At 47.0% G+C, this 17,486-nt stretch overlaps 2 protein-coding genes across 7 annotated transcripts in view; one reads left to right on the forward strand and one right to left on the reverse strand.

The window, feature by feature from the left end:
- Positions 1 to 7,135, forward strand: part of FAM168B (family with sequence similarity 168 member B) — a 42,741-nt gene extending 35,606 nt beyond the window's left edge. For both annotated transcript variants that reach the window (XM_032412891.1, XM_032412900.1), the window contains exons 5-7: positions 1 to 178; positions 1,956 to 2,081; positions 2,536 to 7,135. In XM_032412891.1, coding sequence (XP_032268782.1) covers positions 1 to 178; positions 1,956 to 2,068 — 291 coding nt within the window. In that variant the 3' untranslated portion in view covers positions 2,069 to 2,081; positions 2,536 to 7,135. The remainder of the gene's footprint in view (positions 179 to 1,955; positions 2,082 to 2,535) is intronic.
- The window catches only part of ARHGEF4 (Rho guanine nucleotide exchange factor 4), a 253,022-nt gene continuing 242,349 nt past the window's right edge, over positions 6,814 to 17,486 (reverse strand). For all 5 annotated transcript variants that reach the window (XM_032412865.1, XM_032412855.1, XM_032412851.1 and 2 more), the window contains 5 exons: positions 17,273 to 17,402; positions 11,450 to 11,581; positions 10,424 to 10,667; positions 9,612 to 9,689; positions 6,814 to 9,066 (listed from right to left, as the gene is read on the reverse strand). In XM_032412865.1, the coding sequence (XP_032268756.1) occupies positions 8,915 to 9,066; positions 9,612 to 9,689; positions 10,424 to 10,667; positions 11,450 to 11,581; positions 17,273 to 17,402 (736 nt within the window). In that variant the 3' untranslated portion in view covers positions 6,814 to 8,914. The remainder of the gene's footprint in view (positions 9,067 to 9,611; positions 9,690 to 10,423; positions 10,668 to 11,449; positions 11,582 to 17,272; positions 17,403 to 17,486) is intronic.

Raw genomic sequence — 17,486 nt, forward strand, 5'->3', positions numbered from 1 at the left:
CAAGGCACCTACTACACACAGCCCCTGTACGCAGCACCCCCTCACGTCATCCACCACACCACAGTGGTGCAGCCCAATGGCATGCCGGCGACGGTGTACCCTGCTCCCATCCCTCCACCTAGAGGCAACGGCGTCACCATGGGCATGGTGGCTGGGACCACTATGGCCATGTCGGCAGGTGAGTCCTTGACCCTGGGTTGCCTGTTTTATGATGGCGTGAGAGCCGGGGGAAGGGAGAGCTCACTAATTCTTTTACCCTTGGTTTGATTTTTCATGGCTCGAGTTGTATGGAAGGACATACTCGTCAGGAAAGGAACAGCATATGATCTTTTATTTTCCCTTCCTTTCATTTCCTCCTCTTCTCCTTTCAGTTGAGAGGAGTCTGGGGTTTAGAGTGACAAGCCAAGAACCAGGTACCTTTCCTGTGGGCACGACTGGATAGTGATCTCTGTATTTGACGGGTGAGCTGAGCCCTTGGCAGTAGGGCCGAGGAGTGGCCGGTCCCCCTGAGGAGCATACCAAGCTTGAGCAGAAGGGGATTACTTTGTGTCTAGGTGGGCTGGCCCTCCTGGTACCGCCCTTTATTGTGGGCTGTCTTTGCAGGGCAAGTTGTGTGAATGTTGGTGTTTGCATAAATCTAAGAAAACTGGCTTTGTGTTAATAGACATTAACAGCTACTTGTAGAAATCCTTTGGCATTGGTCGACTTTATTTCCGAAGGCTTCCCTTGGTCAGAAAAATAAATCACAGAGACATGAGGCTCCTGGGTAGGATGTACACATCTTCTTGGACTACGGAGCCCCTGGGGACTTGACGTAATGTCTAGGGATTAGGTTACCTCCAGTGGGCATATGAGTTGTCTATGGCCGGGCGGCCAGGTACACAAGATGCACGTGCTTGCCATTGGCTGTGTTTTTTTGTTTTTGTTTTGTTGGGTTTTTTTTCCCCAATGTTGTTCCCTCTTTTTTTTTCTTTTCTTTTTTTTTTAAAACTTCAACATAGGGAGATTGTGCCAGAGAGAAAGGTGTGTGTTTTCTGCCCAGAGTCTCCATTGTATTTGGGTTTCCCATACTTATCTGTGGAGAGACAGAAACTGCATGTTTGAGGCATGTGGAGGGAGGGATGGCAGGCTGTGGGCTGGTTGTGGGCAGGGAGATGGGAAGTGAAGAGAAGCAAAGTGAGGCTGTTAGGTTTGAGGTTCTGCTTATCTACAGATGGGCTCAGAGAGTTGCTGAGTTTTCTGTAGTTATAAGGGAATACATTATCTTCATGTACTCAGAAGCTCATGTAGTTTGGAGTCTTCCCTCTCTTCAATTTATTACCATCTTAACCATTTTTAACTGTATATAGTTTAGTAATGTTAAGTATAGTCACATTTTTGTAAAACAGAACTTTTTCTCCTTGCAGAACTGAAGGTCTGCTCATTAAATTACAATTCCCCTTATCCCCTGTGCCCCCCACCCCCAGCCCAGTCCAGCCCCTGGCCACCACCGTTTACTTTGTCAGTTTGACTACTCGAGATACCTCATGTAAGTGGAGTCCTTTTGGATGTATCTTTTTGTGACTGGCTTATTTTACTTAACATAACGTCCTCAAGGTTCATCCATGTTGTAGCATGTAACCAATTTCCTTCCTTTTTAAGGCTGAATTTTTTTATTTTGTCAATTATCTGATTTCCAAAAATCATTGAGTATGCTCGTGTGAAGGGAAAGCACAAAGCCTTCTGTAGACGTTATCATATAAGCTTGCTGTGTTCGTACAGCTTTGAGTTTTGTACGATCAGAGTTCTGACAGCACTCTAGGTCGAGACTACCCCTTCTTCTGTGTATCTCCTTCCTTTCAAAGCAGGCCGGGCCAGAGCTCTCTCGTTGGGCAGCGTGGAGCTGTGTGGTGACACGGGCTCGCCTTGTGTGTGGTGGTGCTGCCTGCCACTGAGACAGCTGCTCTTTCTTCCAGGTACCCTGCTGACCGCCCACTCCCCAACTCCTGTTGCCCCCCACCCAGTCACTGTGCCCACGTATCGGGCCCCAGGAACGCCCACCTACAGCTACGTGCCCCCTCAGTGGTGATCACCCTGCAAATGTAAGTGATCGGTGAAACCTGTGTTGACTCTTGACTAAAGTGTATTTTTTTCAGTGCAGAATGGCAAATCTAACATATTTTAAGCACTAATGAGAAAAATGCTACCTGTTAATCCAAGAGCAGTGTGGTATTTAAATTTTTGTTCTTATTGGGACTCTATAAAGTAGAAGAAGGAAGGGAACCATGGAGTACTTGCTGTATACACTATAGACTTTGTTCCTTTCCTCTTCCATGCTCTAATCTCCCACTGCCTTCTGCAGGAAATAGGATTCTAGTTGTAACTGGAAGTCTCTCTGAGGTCCACAGAACCAGGAGCAGTGGCCTCTCCTGCTGCTGCCCTTTCTGGTCCTGGTGGATTTTGTCCTCCTTGAGTTGAATGAAACCCCTCCTTTTTGGAGCAATGGTGCCAGAGGCACTCTTTGTTGACTGTGTCTGTCTTTCTTCCCCGTGCCAGGTTTGAGGATGGAGCTGTGCAGTCACATCATGGAGGTTCCACAGCTGGTGCTGCAGGCCTCGCGCCTCCAACCCGGACTTTCTTCTTAATGCTCTCTACACTTAGCTAAACACTACTATGGCCCGGCCCAGCAGGTCCCAGCGCCATTAGTCTCCAACTAACTCTGTGGGTTGGTCTTAAAGCAAATCCTGTTTTGTGGGCTGCCTGGCAATTTTTTAGCTAACTGTAATGATTAAAAGGGAGTATTAATCTATTCTGAATCATATCTAGTTGAATGCATGTTTAAAAAAACAAACACAAAAACAAAGCTTGCTCAATCTACCTGCAGTGACTGATGCAAAACCATCATATGCAAAACCCAAAGGAATGGAAAAGCATTTTATAACTTGTATCACTAATGCACTGTTGTAATGTATGCAGAGTCTTAAAGTTATAAGTGTTAAAGTGAATTTCTTCATAGAGTATCTGAAATCCCTTAGATGATGATTCTTCAGCCCTTGGGGTTGAGGTGGGTTGCCAGTTGGTAACGTGGACTTTGAGTTTTCAGCCATCTGTTTCTTTCACACTGACTGCACGGCGAGGGGAGAGAGTTGCGGGGACAGGGAGAGTGCCGGGAGAGCCACCACTGCCGGGGATGCAGCCAGCTTACTGGGCATCCCTATCTTGCCATTTAGTCTTGGGGGGGGCATTGTGGTGTGGACATTCTTAAAGATCATCATGAAAGTGTAGAGTGTGTGGCCAGTATAGAGCTAGGGGCAAGAGGTGGTCTGTGTATCAGCAAAGCAATTTTCTCTGCCATTTAAGTTTTCATGACAAGCCTCTTACAGATAGAGATGAGGAGGGATATTCCTTATTCCTAATGTCTTTACTGGAAAAGTCCTATGTAGAACTAAATTATTTTCCTTGGATGGAAGACATGTGAAGGAGAAACAGCCACATTTGTAGGAGGTATTGGCAACCATTCCTCCCCGCCCCAAGAAATGTTTCAGTCCACTGAAAACATAGATAGGCATTGCTGTTCTCACCGCCCCCGCATCACCCTCCTCGCCATAGAAGGGCAAAGATTTCAGCTGTTATGAAGAAAGTTGTATATTTAAGAACTATTAAAAGGGAACAAAACTTTATTTGAAGTTTCTTGTAGAGAGGCAGGGCTGTGGCTATGTTTGGGCCCATCCACCTGATGGGGACTTGTCATCTCAGAAAATTTGGAGGCTGCTCCTGGAGATGGGTCTGTGGAGATGTGAGGGAAGGGCTGGTGCCTTTTGTCTGTGAACCTTGTCTGCCATGTCTTGTAGCTGAGGGCTCTTAGCACAAAGCAGGTATGGACAGCAAAGGGCCAGGCAGCAACAGAATGCATTTGCCTTCCAGGATTTATTCGGAAAGGATTTTGTGTTTGAAGTCTGAATATTGTACATAAGAAATGAAGAGGATTTTTTTGCCTAAATGTGCCCAACTTGTATCAATGGGAGTGTGTGTCTGTTCAGAGAGGGGGTGGGAGGGTGAGGGTTTTGTTCCCTTTCAGCAGTCTGTCAGGTGGGCGTGGGGTATGCTCCTGTTCACCCCATCATTGTTTCAAGTGTTGTGGGCTTTGGTTGGGGAGGGGACCCTGCCCCTACATCTCTGGCAGCTAGGTCAGGACTCTGGCACTGGTTTGGCATTCGGCCCCATTTGGTGAGTAGGACACCTGACCCCTGAGCCTTTGGTAACCTTATTTTTTGTAGTAAGTACCCCATAATTTTTTTTTCACATTTTATTTTATAAGAAGTTTAGGAATATTTTTGCATGGATCATTGTAAACAGAAGATTCCTTACTCCTAATGTCTATTAACATAGTGTGCTTACTGATAAGTACTTTAAATTGCTTCATTAGCACTTAACCCACATGTGTGTTTGTCAGTGTGTGTGTGTGTATGTATGTGAACCATTTACTTCAGGCACATGGTTTGTGTCCACTTCTTCAACTCTTTGTTGTTAATTCCATCTGTATAGTAGATGGTTTGTAATAAATATCTGATAGGTTCTAAGGGTTCCAGGGCTGAACTGACCAAGTAAAAGAAAAGTCAGTTTCCCCAGTTTAGTGTGATAGATTAGGAGAAAATATGATTTTAATATATGCTTTAGTAAAGCCCTGAACATCAAAATGGGTGCACACACACACACACACACACACACTCTCACACACACTCTCACACACACACACAAAACTACACGTAAGGGGGTGGAGTTATTTGAATTGAGGAAAGATAGAAGTTATATAGGATGCTTCATTGGGCTTGCTTGAGACATGGCACACACAGGGTGAGCATTTTCACAAGCACTGAATTAAATGGTGTTTTTGAGAGCAAGAAGGGTGGGTTGCATTTTGCCCCCATTTATATCAGCTTCATAAACACTTTCCCCCTTATAATTTTTTTTAATCTCTTTTTTCCTTTTGTGAAGGTGAGTTTTGGGAGACTTTATCAAATACTTTTGCATAATGGAATACATCTCTGGAAATCTATTTTGAACCTATCAGGGCATCAGCTATCAAATATAATGAAAGGTAGATCTTGCCTAGCAGGTAAGAATCTGGACATACGAATAGTAGCAAAACTGTCGTAGGTTGCAATTTTAACAGCATTTAATTCCAGTAAAATTAATTAAGGAATAGACTTCTGTTATAAATTTGCATAATTTGATATCCCAAGAATAATAGTGGAACATTCAGAGAAACTTTGCTTTTCTTTTTGTATGTGACATTCCTAATTTGAGAGTCTTTCAGCTGAATTATGGTTCTTTCAGAAGTGGAGATAGGCAAGCGAAGGACCTAATTCCTCTAAACATGAACGTCATCATGGGTATTAAAAAAAAAAATTTGTTCTACAGCCTCTCTGCTAAGGTTTAGGAGGTCTCTTTGCTTATGGAAATTTTGTTAGGATCTGGGCCAGGTGACTTGAGTGTTTAGTGAAGAGCGTTGGTCCCATCAGCTTGCTGCCTCTGTGAAGTGAAGCCAACATCACGGCCAGGGCCATTCATGGTGATAGGCATGGAGGCCAGGCGCTTCCAGAAGCTTTTATGTATCGTGTTAAATCTTTTCAGAACATTGTTATTGGTGTGGTTATTAGACCAGCCAGTTGCTGTTCTGTGACTCTGTTTCTTGAGTGCTATGCAAATGCAGTATTTACAGGACATGAGGGAGGTCTTGAGCCTCGCCCTGGGCACCTGGTTGGCAAGCATCTTGCCCTTCCCACGCTGGGCATACAGTGCCTTGCTCCATCTGGTGGCACCATCACTTCTATAATGAGAGGAAATACATTCTTAAGGCACTTTGGCTATGCTGCTCTCTGGCACATGGGTTTCTGTGAGTGTGCCTGCCAGCCGGTGGTGAAAGGTGGCACATGCCAACCACATCAGCATTGGGGCCCACTTCCAAAAGGAAATCCAGACTTCTTCAGTTCTTGGAAACAGTTGGAAACAGTATTTCTCTGACCAGTTTGGCCACCTTCTCCCTATCTGGCAGCTAATGGCTGGATACCCCAGTCATTGCCAACCTGAGTATTGCCCAGACAGGACAGGATGCCTCTCTGACCCCTCATCAGGCTCACGGGCAGTTTTAAGGCTGAGTGGCTTGAGGGTGGGGGGCAGCTTCTGGTTCTTCTCTCTGGTGCTTTCTAAGGGTGGGTGGGGGTGTCTCTACAGAGGAGTGTGGTTGGCTCAGGGGAAGGGCAGACTGCTTAGCTCCTCTCTAGCACATCTCAAGTGTGTGTGTGTTTTTCCCCTGAGCTGTTTATTACTCAGCCTGAGCTTTCTGAAGGTGCATCAGACTTTTTTGAACAGACTTGCAGATGACCTGCTGCAGAGGAGGGTCTGATCTTTTTGGGTTGAAAGTTGCAAAGTTGATGTTACATGTTTCAGAGGATTTGTCTCCTCCCCCCACCCCTAGCATGCAGCCCCCCCTACCCCCCATTCATTTGAAGAACAGAAAACCCCCTAGGGATAACCTTATTTGAATCCCCAGGACTAAAGTTTACTTACTTGGGACAGGGAGACAGAGGAGAGGCAGATGTCTGTTCAGGAAGCCTGCAGAGGGCTTCAGGAGACCCGTGCTCCCAGGGCTGGTGTTTTGGAGATGACAGGTGTCTCTCGTTTGGGCCTCCTGAGCCTTGTCAGTCTCCCACGGGTCCTCGTGCAGACTAGTGGTCAGTAAAATAGGCTCTGTTGCACTCCTGGCAGGGTTGCTGTGATGGAGGAGAGGCCCCAAGGAGCCACATGGGCTGTGACTGACTAGGAAATGGTTCCTTTTTTTTTTTTTAATGATTTTTAAATACTGTTTTTTTAGACCGTTCTCTTGGTACTTTTTTTAAGCTTAAGTCAGCATTGTCTTCCAGTGTTAAAGGCATCCCTCACCTCTGCATTGAACTTATGGTGTCAATCAATACAAAGGAATGGAACATCCATCCTGAGCCAGTTCCATTATGTGTAAATTCATACTATTTTAATTTTTTATGCAATCTGATGAGTAGATGAGCTCAGATTTAAAATTCTTAAAAGCACGTTTATTGTAACAAGAATTGTTATGTATTAATACTGCAGTTTTCAATAAAGATTGACTTGTGTTGCATGTTGTGATTTTTTAAAAAAGTTTTTCCCCTGTAGGTTTTATCTCGAGGTGGCATGGCCTGGCTGGGAGGTGGTGTAGATTCTTTCAAGTTAGGACATCCAGGGTTTGGAGGCAGAGGGCCTTGTGGTGCTCAGCCCCGGTGACCTTGTGTGGCACTGACATCTCAGTGTGTAAGGGTGTGTGGAGGCAGCAGGTTGTGGGGACTCTTTCCCCCGGGGGAAGGGGAGGAAAGCTGGCCCTGTTCCTCTTCTGGTCCTGTGGCCTGGCTCGTCCTGGGAGGACGCATTCTCCATTTCACTGAGGAGGATGCTAAGACCCAGAAAGATTGCAGACTTCCTGTTCCCCAAATTGACATTTGCCAACTTCAGCTAAACATCAACTCGGAGCAGCCAGGGAGGCTTCCAGGCCTGAATAGGTTGGAGGAGCTGGGCCAGCTATATCCCACACCAGGACAGCTCCCAGGCCACACATTGTGCTCCCAGCTGCGTCTGAGCCTCTGAAGTACTTCCCCCATCACCTTTGTTTCTGTCCACCAAAGCTCTGAGGGCATGGTCTGCAGATAAGTGAGCTCCCACCGCACTGCGTGATGCTGGGCTCTTCCTTTCTGTTGAAGGAAAGGCCCGGGGCAGAGACAGGTATAAGAGGTACAGGAAGGATGGGGCATGCAAAGAAGAAAATACACAGACACAAATGGAAAAACAAGGGCTGGCAGCCAGGTTATTTTTCATGTTTCTTTATGAAATTAAATGTGGTTTCTGGCTTGGAGAACGTATAGTGCAAGAGTGACTGACTGTACATGCTGCTGAATTCCCGTGGGCCAGAGGGGCAGCTCAGTGTTCCACACCCACAGGCCAGGTCCTGGCTGTACTCATGGGGAACCCTTCTCAGCGGGACGTGGGCTTCCTTCTAACTCACATGTCCACCGGCCTCTGGGTTGGTGGGTCAGTCCTGGATGCTGGGCCACAGAATTCAGTCCTTATGGCTTCTCACGCTCATTTAGGGTAAGGCAATCTTTCTGTGTCACTGATAACAATTCTTTTTCCCCATTGTTAGAAAAACAGCACAATCTAAAAAAAACCGGGACCAGGTTCTGGAGTCAACCCACAACTACACGTGGACTGGTCACAAACCCTGACGGAAGTATGCAGTGACTATGGTTTTGTTTTCTTTCCACTATAAACAAACACATCACAAGTGAGGAAGGGTGTCCAGCAGCCAGGAGTGCCTAGAGGGGCTGGGAGGCAAAAATGAGTTGGCTCTGGGCCAGACATTTTTGTGCAGAGAATTCTGGTTCCCACCCTCCAGGGACGCAAGTTGCCTGGCACCACCAGCTGGGGACTGGGGGCCTGAGGGACAGTTGGAGGGCAGAGGGGCACAGAGCCCAACTTTGCAGGGGCTAAAGGCAGATGGTCCCCTGCCCAGAGGAAACAGGAGGAGGGATGATCAGATGTCCAGAGAAGAGGGTTCAGAGCGGCCAGTCTTCTACACACTGGCCTGGCCGGTGGCTCTGAGCTGTGGCTCCCAGGAGGCCCCATAGAGGTCCGGAGGGTGGTGGGAGGCTCACCGCTGTGGGCCCCTGCCCCTCCAGCTGGTGTCTTCAGTGCACCAGTAGTGGGGAAGAATCCACGAATGGGGCGCCGAGCAGCTCCCTCGCTCAGTCCGTAACTTCCAGTGTGCGTGACCGGCAGAGGAGGCCACATGCGGTGGGCCTCGGGGAGAAAAAGCTGGAGGCCCACTGGCGGGGCAGGTCCAGACAGTGCTGTCGGATGGGGAGCTGGCTCACTTGCGGAAGGGTGCCAGCCGGCTAATGCTGTGCCAGAAGGTGGACGGCTTTCGCTTGGGCTCTGCCAGTACCAAGACCTGTTGCTGGGGCAGGCTGGCGGGCAGAGCCGGGTGCTTCTGGCGTGCCAGGTAGTAGGGCCGGCTGAGGGCTGGGCAGAAGAAAGCAGGGATCATAGGTGCCTAGGTCGCCAGGTGGCACAGGGCAGAGCGGCAGCCTCTGCTTAGAGGGGGGGTGGGATGGGGCCTGTCCCGCAGGAGGGAACTGCCTTCCTATGCGGCCCACCACACCTAGTGGCCTGGGCCACCCGCTAGCCTACAGAGATGGTGTGGGGCCCTGGAGCTCCTCCATGGAACAGGCTGCATGCCAGGCATTTAACATCTCTGTAAGAATGGGCATATGAGCTCCTTGCCAGGTGACTGAACGAGGCCTCCCAGAAATCCTGCCTGGGGAGGTGCACTTCCACTAATGTTCCTGCTCTGGGGTACCCAAGGGAATTGAGAGCAACATCAACTGCACACCGACGAAAGCTTTGTTACCAGTGGCCTCAACACCAATCTTTGGGAACAATTACCTGCAAAGGGCAGTGGGCAGCAGGTGGGCCCCAGGAGCTAGCTGCCTTTGGGGGTCAGAGAAGAGTTTGATCATGGCTAGGGCCAGGCTGCTATGGGAGGAGGGAGGGAACCATCCGCTTACCTTTGGGCTTCCCAGTGGCCTGCTGCTTGCTGGCATTCAGCATGGCCTGCTTCCTTTGCAGCTCGGTGATGGAGAAGCCTGGGAGGGAGGGCCACAAATGAGACCTCTGCTTACCTTGAGGACTTGGCTGCCTTTCCCCCTCCCCCACCTCCCCAGCCAATAATTCCTCTTGCCCTGTGTCTCCTGGCATCTGTGTGGTCCTCTGTGTACCCTGCACCTCCCACAGGGCCTGGGATCCCATCATGCTGCAGATGTTCGGCATCCTGCTCAGCCAGCCTGCCTTGACCAGCCAGGCAGAGGAGATGTGCAAGGGCCCTCCCCACATCCTTGCCCTATCCCATCTCTCACCCTGACCCAATCCCTGATGTATCCAGCATCTAGTATCCTTTCTCTCCACTGTGGCTTTCCCAGACCAAGAGCCAATCTGGTCACTCTTGAGCATGATGCCCGGGGGCCCACGGAGAGGAGAGGAATGCAGTGGGAAGGTGCCTTGCTTATGCTGGGGTGGGGGAGGCTTCTCACAGCCAGTGCCCAAATCCTACTTGAATGCTTTGTGCTGGTGAGCAGAGGGCCCCCACCTTATGAAGTGTGCGTGCATATGTGAGTGTTCTGGAAGCAAACCCCCAACAGGCCAGGAGACCCATGCCCTGGGGCTGAAATGAAGAGGTGCCCTGGAGCCTTGCCAAAACCTGAGGCCCTTAGGCGGTGGGACATGCTGTCTCACAGTCTCAAGGTTCTCCTGACCTCGTGTTCAGGGGTTAGGAGGGCTGGGTGGGCCCTCACAGTGGAGCAAGGCTGATGGCGTCTCGCACCTGTCTCCTGGTCCAGCCGCACCTGCTCCCTCTCTCTGGCGAAGGCCTTGAGCCAGCGCTGTTTCTGCTCAGGCTTCCTGGCACACAGCAGGTGACTCTCTCCCGTGGTGCCGCAGAGCAGCCGGAAAGCATTCTTGACACTCATGTGGAGGTCTCTGTCTTTTCCATCCTCCAGATCCACCACCTCCAGTCCATCCATATCCACTCGGCCCTTATAGTACAGCACATCCCGGCGGAGAAGGTCCTGCCAGAGACTCTGTGAGCTCCTGCCCTATCCTGCTTGTCGGGTCCCTCCCAGGCCTCCGAACCACTCTCCTGACCATGTTTATGCTTCACCCCGCACCCTGCAATTGGAAGGGCCAGTGGGCTGCTCACCCACTTTCCAAGCAGATGGTGGGCTCATGAGGGCAGAGTGAGTGTGGTGTGGCCCACAACTGTGTGCTGAAGCCATGATGCAGGAGCCTCGCTCCTTCAGCGAAGGAGCTGGCCTTCAGTTACTGACTGGCCTGGAGGGTCTTTAGGGTACCCATAGTCTCGTGGGGAGGCAGCCATGGAAACAGTGGCCCAGGGCCCACACTGCATGACAGAGAAGAGTACCAGGCCTACCAGGCTGGGCCCATGGCCAGCAGCCAGGCAGGCTTCCTCGACAGAGCCACCTGGGCCACGTGTTGAGAGGAGTAGAAGCTACAGCAAAGAAGCAGCAGTGGGAGCAAGGACCCCAGGGCTCAGGGGGAGCTGAGGTTTGCAGGGACAGTAGAGGTGGCTTTAGAAGCAAGCAGGGGCTAGGTCAAGCAGGAAGGTATTCTCAACAACACTGGGCCCTGGTCAGACTGCCATGGTCCTTGGGCTATTTGGCTCCCTCTGCAGAGAATCACCCTCAAAGGGCCTGCTCCACTGAAGGTCCCCAGGAAAAGGAACCACCTGTGTGTGGCTCCTTTTCTTTGGCAGCTACTCCCAGCCCTCAGCTTCACCCCCTCTACTCCTGCTCTAAATGGCTCATCCAGCAGGGCACAGCAATTCTGGTACCTTCTTGCAGTAGATGAGCTGGTGGTCAAAGAGAAAAAACATCCTCTGCTGGCTCTTGGCTTGTGGCTGTGTAACACGAGTCAGCTCCCCAGAGTAGATGAGTTCTGAGCTCCTGACCAGGAGATCTTCCCCCTGGGGTACCCAAAGGAGAGCTGTGAGCTGAGTGCACCCAACATTGGAAGCCCTCTCCACTGGGCACTTCCTCCTGCCTCCATCATGGGGTTGGGCGGCCTCCCCACTGGCCTGGCCTGCCTGTGGCCCCCACTGGCAAGTAGTAAGCAGCAGGCCACTGAGGGAGGGGTTGCTCTTGAAGCTCAAGGAAGTGGTGGGGGCTGTTGGGGGTGGGGTAGGGAGTGAAAAGGTCATCTGACCTACAAGTTGGTTGTCTCTGCAAAATGGGGCCACGAGGCAGCCGGTGGCATGTGCACTTGAAATGTGGCCAATCCCTGCTGAGATGTTATGTAAGTAAAATAACACCGAATTTGAAGACTAAATAAAATAAGGAATGTGAAATATTTCACTAATGATTTTATGTTCAGTACACACTGAAATGATACGTTGGATATTCTGAGTTAAATAGAACATTAAAATTAATTTCACCTTCCAGGACAAACAAAAACTAAAAGAATTTGTGAACACGAAACCAGCCCTACAAGAAATATTGAAAGGGGTCCTCTAAGTGAAGAGAGAGCCTAAAAGTAACAGACCAGAAAGGAACAGAGACAATATACAGTAACAGTCACCTTACAGGCAATACAATGGCACTAAATCCATATCTTTCAATAGTTTACCCTGAATGTAACAGGGTAGCAGATTGGATAAAAAAACAAGACCCATCGATATGCTGTCTGCAAGAGACTCATTTTAGACCCAAAGACACCTCCAGATTGAAAGTGAGGGGGTAGAAAACCATTTACCATGCTAATGGACACCAAAAGAAAGCTGGGGTGGCAATTCTTAGATCAGACAAATTAGATTTTAAACTAAAAACTATAATAAGAGATGAGGAAGACACTACATCCTACTTAAAGGGTCTATCCAACAAGAAGATCTAACAATTTTAAATATCTATGCCCCTAACATGGGAGCAGCCAATTATATAAACCAATTAATAACAAAATCAAAGAAACACATCGACAACAATACAATAATAGTAGGGGACTTTAACAACCCCCCCTCACTGAAATCAGGACACATCATCTAAGCCAAAGATCAACAAGGAAATAAAAACTTTAAATGATACACTGAACAGATGGACTTCACAGATATATTCAGAACATTCCATCCCAAAGCAACAGAATACACATTCTTCTCTAGGGCACATGGAACATTCTCCAGAATAGATCACATCCTGGGTCACAAATCAGGTCTCAACCAGTACCAAAAGTTTGGGATCATTCCCTGCATATTTTTGGACCACAATGCTTTGAAACTAGAACTCAACTACGAGAGGAAAGTTGGAAAGAACTCAAATACATGGAGGCTAAAGAGCATCCTACTAAAGAACCAGGAAATTAAGAATTAAAAAAATTCACGGAAACCAATAAAAATGAAAACACAACTGTTCAAAATCTTTGGGATGCAGCAAAGGTGGTCCTAAGAGGAAAGTATATAGCAATATAAGCCTTTCTCAAGAAACAAGAAAGGTCTCAAATACACAACCTAACCCTACACCCAAAGGAGCTGGAGAAAGAACAGCAAATAAAGCCTAAACCCAGCAAGAGAAGAGAAATAATAAAGATCAGAGGAGAAATCAATGAAATAGAAACCAAAAGAATAGTAGAACAGATCAACAAAACTAGGGGCTGGTTCTTTGAAAGAATTAACAAGATTGATAAACCCCTGGCCAGACTTATCAAAAAGAAAAGAGAAATGACCCAAATCAACAAAATCATGAATGAAAGAGGACAGATCACAACCAACACCAAAGAAATACAAACAATTATAAGAACATATTATGAGCAACTCTATGGCAACAAATTAGATAATCTGGAAGAAATGGATGCATTCCTAGAGATGTATAAACTACCAAAACTTAACCAAGAAGAAATAGAAAACCTGAACAGACCCATAACCACTAAGGAAATTGAGGCAGTAATCAAAAATCTCCCAATAAACAAGAGCCCAGGGCCAGATAGCTTCCCAGGGGAATTCTACCAAACATTTAAAGAAGAATTAATACCTATTCTTCTGAAACTGTCCCAAAAAATAGAAATGGAAGGAAAACTTCCAAGCTCTTTTTTGAGGCCAGCATTGCTTGATCCCCAAATCAGACAAAGACCCCATCAAAAAGGAGAACTACAGACCAATATCCCTGATGAACATGGATGCAAAAATTCTCATCAAAATACTAGCCAATAGGATCCAACAGTACATTAAAAGGATTATTCACCACGACCAAGTGGGATTTATCCCTGGGCTGCAAGGTTGGTTCAACATCCGCAAATCAATCAATGTGATACAATACATTAATAAAAGAAAGAACAAGAACCATATGATCCTCTCAATAGATGCAGAAAAAGCATTTGACAAAGTACAGGATCCTTTCTTGATTAAAACTCTTCACAGTGTAGGGATAGAGGGTACATACCTCAATATCGTAAAAGCCATCTATGAAAAACCCACAGCGAATATCATTCTCAATGGGGAAAAACTGAGAGCTTTCCCCCTAAGGTCAGGAACACGGCAGGGATGTCCACTATCACCACTGCTATTCAACATAGTATTAGAAGTCCTAGCCACAGCAATTAGAAAACAAAAAGAAGTAAAAGGCATCTTAATCGGCAAAGAAGTCGAACTCTCTTTTTTGCAGATATGATACTTTATGGGGCAAACCCAAAAGACTCCACCCCAAAACTGCTAGAACTCATACAGGAATTCAGTAAAGTGGCAGGATATAAAATCAATGCACAGAAATCAGTGGCATTCCTAAACACCAACAACAAGACAGAAAAAAGAGAAATTAAGGAGTCGATCCCGTTTACAACTGCACACAAAACCATAAGATACCTAGGAATAAATCTAACCAAAGAGGCAAAGAATCTGCACGCAGAAAACTATAAAATACTCATGAAAGAAACTGAGGAAGACACAAAGAAATGGAAAATCATTCCATGCTCATGGATTGGAAGAACAAATATTGTGAAGATGTCAATGCTACCTAGAGCAATCTACACATTTAATGCAATCCCTATCAAAATACCATCAGCATTTTTCACAGAATTGGAACAAATAATCCTAAAATTTGTATGGAACCAGAAAAGACCCCGAATAGCCAGAAGAATGTTGAAAAAGAAAAGCAAAGCTGGTGGTATCACAAAGCCAGATTTCAAGCTCTATTACAAAGCTGTAATCATCAAGACAGTATGGTACTGGCACAAAAACAGACACATAGATCAATGGAACAGAACAGAAAGCCCAGAAATGGACCCTCAACCCAATGATCAACTAATCTTCAACAAAGCAGGAAAGAATGTCCAATGGAAAAAAGTCTCTTCAACAAATGGTGTTGGGAAAATTGGACAGCCACATGCAGAAGAGTGAAACTGGACCATTTCCTTACACCACACACAAAAATAGACTCAAAATGGATAAAGATCTAAATGTGAGACAGGAATCCATCAAAATCCTTGAGGAGAACACAGGCAGCAACCTCTTCGACCTCAGCCACAACAACTTCTTCCTAGAAACATTGCCAAAGGCAAGGGAAGCAAGCGCAAAAATGAACTATTTTCATCAAGATAAAAAGCTTTTGCACAACAAAGAAAACAGTCAACAAAACCAAAAGACAACGGACAGAATGGGAGAAGATATTTGCAAATGACATATCAGATAAAGGGCTAGTATCCAAGATCTACAAAGAACTTATCAAACTGAACACCCAAAGAACAAATAATCCAATCAAGAAAAGGGCAGAAGACATGAACAGACATTTTTCCAAAGAAGACATCCAAATGGCCAACAGACACATGAAAAAGCACTCAATATCACTCGGTATCAGGGAAATCCAAATCAAAACCTCAGTGAGATACCACCTCACACGTCAGAATGGCAAAAATGAACAAATCAGGAAACGATAGATGTTGGCGAGGATGTGGAGAAAGGGGAACCGCCCTACACTGTTGGTGGGAATGCAAGCTGGTGCAGCCACTCTGGAAAACAGTATGGAGGTTCCTCAAAAAGTTGAAAATAGAGCTACCCTATAACCCAGCAATTGCACTACTAGGTATTTACCCCAAAGATACAAATGTAGTGATCCGAAGGGGCACGTGCATCCCAATGTTTATAGCAGCAATGTCCACAATAGCCAAACTATGGAAAGAGCCTAGATGTCCATCAACAGATGAATGGATAAAGAAGCTGTGGTATATATATATATATATATATATATATATATATATATATATACACACACACACACACACACACACACACACATACATATATATACACACACACAATGGAATATTATGCAGCCATCACAAAAAAGAAATTTGTCATTTGCAACAACGTGGATGGAACTAGAGGGTATTATGCTAAGTGAAATAAGTCAATCAGATCAAATTATCATATGATCTCACTGATATGTGGAATTTGAGAAACAAGGCAGAGGATCATAGGAGGGAAAAATGAAACAAGATGAATCAGAGAGGGAGACAAACCATATGAGACTCTTAATCTCAGGAAACAAACTGAGAGTTGCTGGAGTGGAGGTGGGTGGGAGGGATGGGGTGGCTGGGTGATAGACATTGGGGAGGGTATGTGCTATGGTGAACACTGTGAATTATGTAAGACTGATGAATCACAGACCTATACCCCTGAAACAAATAATACATTATATGTTAATAAAAATATATATATAAAAAGAAAATTACTGAGCAGAAAAGAAAAAAAATTTCACTCTTTTTTTTCTGTTTTAAGATGGCTATTAGAACATATACAATTACCTATGTGACTCCCATGATACTTCGTTCAGTGCTGCGATCAAGAATAGTTAGACCTGGCTAGAAGTCACCTGTGAACCTTGTCTTTTAGGGGCTAAGGAAGTTTTCTCAGCTAAATGTAGTTAGTACCTGAAGCCCCATCATTAGACTTCAAACTTTCAGGCTAAGCCCTGCCCCCTTCCGGTTCCTCCTGGGAAATGCAAACATCAGCCAGGAGTTTTTGGCAGCTGTTCAGTTTGGGATAAGTGAATTTTGTAGGGGTCCTTAGCCAGGTCTGGGCCTCAGAACCAAGCACCAGGAAAATAAAAAACCCTGAACAAAACAAAGACCACATTTCTCAGCCCCACCACCAGGGATTCTAATTTCCTAGTTCTAGGATGAGGCCCAAGAATCTGTATTTTCATAATATTTATGGCTAGTGGGTGGAGGTGAGAGAACAGGACAGGAAATGTCCCCGTAAGTTCAGGCCTCCGGCGGCTTTAGAAAGCAAGACTGGCAGAGACAAGGGGTATGTGCAAGCCAGAAGAATGGAACCAGGAGGCTCTGACCCATGGCAATCCGTTTTTGGTCATGCTATGGCAGGCCTGAACCCTTCTGTTGGGAGGAGTCCCAGTAGTTACTAAAACTGGGGGCTGGCCTGTCCTCCTGCTGGGCTGGCCAGCTGCACCAGGAGCGACATCTTACGTCACACATGCCCTACACTCTCGACCACCAGGCCTGCAGCTCAGTGCTCGGGTGGGTTGGCCTGGGCAGAGGACCAGCTTGCTTACCACTAGTGCCTGTTCGCCAGCTCCCAGGAGCACGGCTCCCTGCTTCAGCTCCTTCCTAGATTGTTCAGGGGCAGAGCCCCATGGTATTTTGTGGGGTGTGGGACCCTCACCTCCCAGTCCTCTATGGAGCTCTGCCACTGAGCAATCTTGTCGATGTTTTCAAGCCTCCGTTTCCGTTCGTTGATGAGCCGGGCCACGTTCTTCATGGCATGTAGGGCTGCTTCCACGTCCTTGAAATCCCTGGGGCAGAAGAGAGATGGAAGAAGGCCGCGCTACGGAGAGCAGAGAGGGGCCCCCTGTGGAGCTGCTTCCCTCTGGGGCTCT

This window comes from Phoca vitulina, unplaced genomic scaffold (genome assembly GCF_004348235.1).
Source record: "Phoca vitulina isolate PV1807 unplaced genomic scaffold, GSC_HSeal_1.0 scaffold1, whole genome shotgun sequence".
Taxonomy (NCBI): domain Eukaryota; kingdom Metazoa; phylum Chordata; class Mammalia; order Carnivora; family Phocidae; genus Phoca; species Phoca vitulina.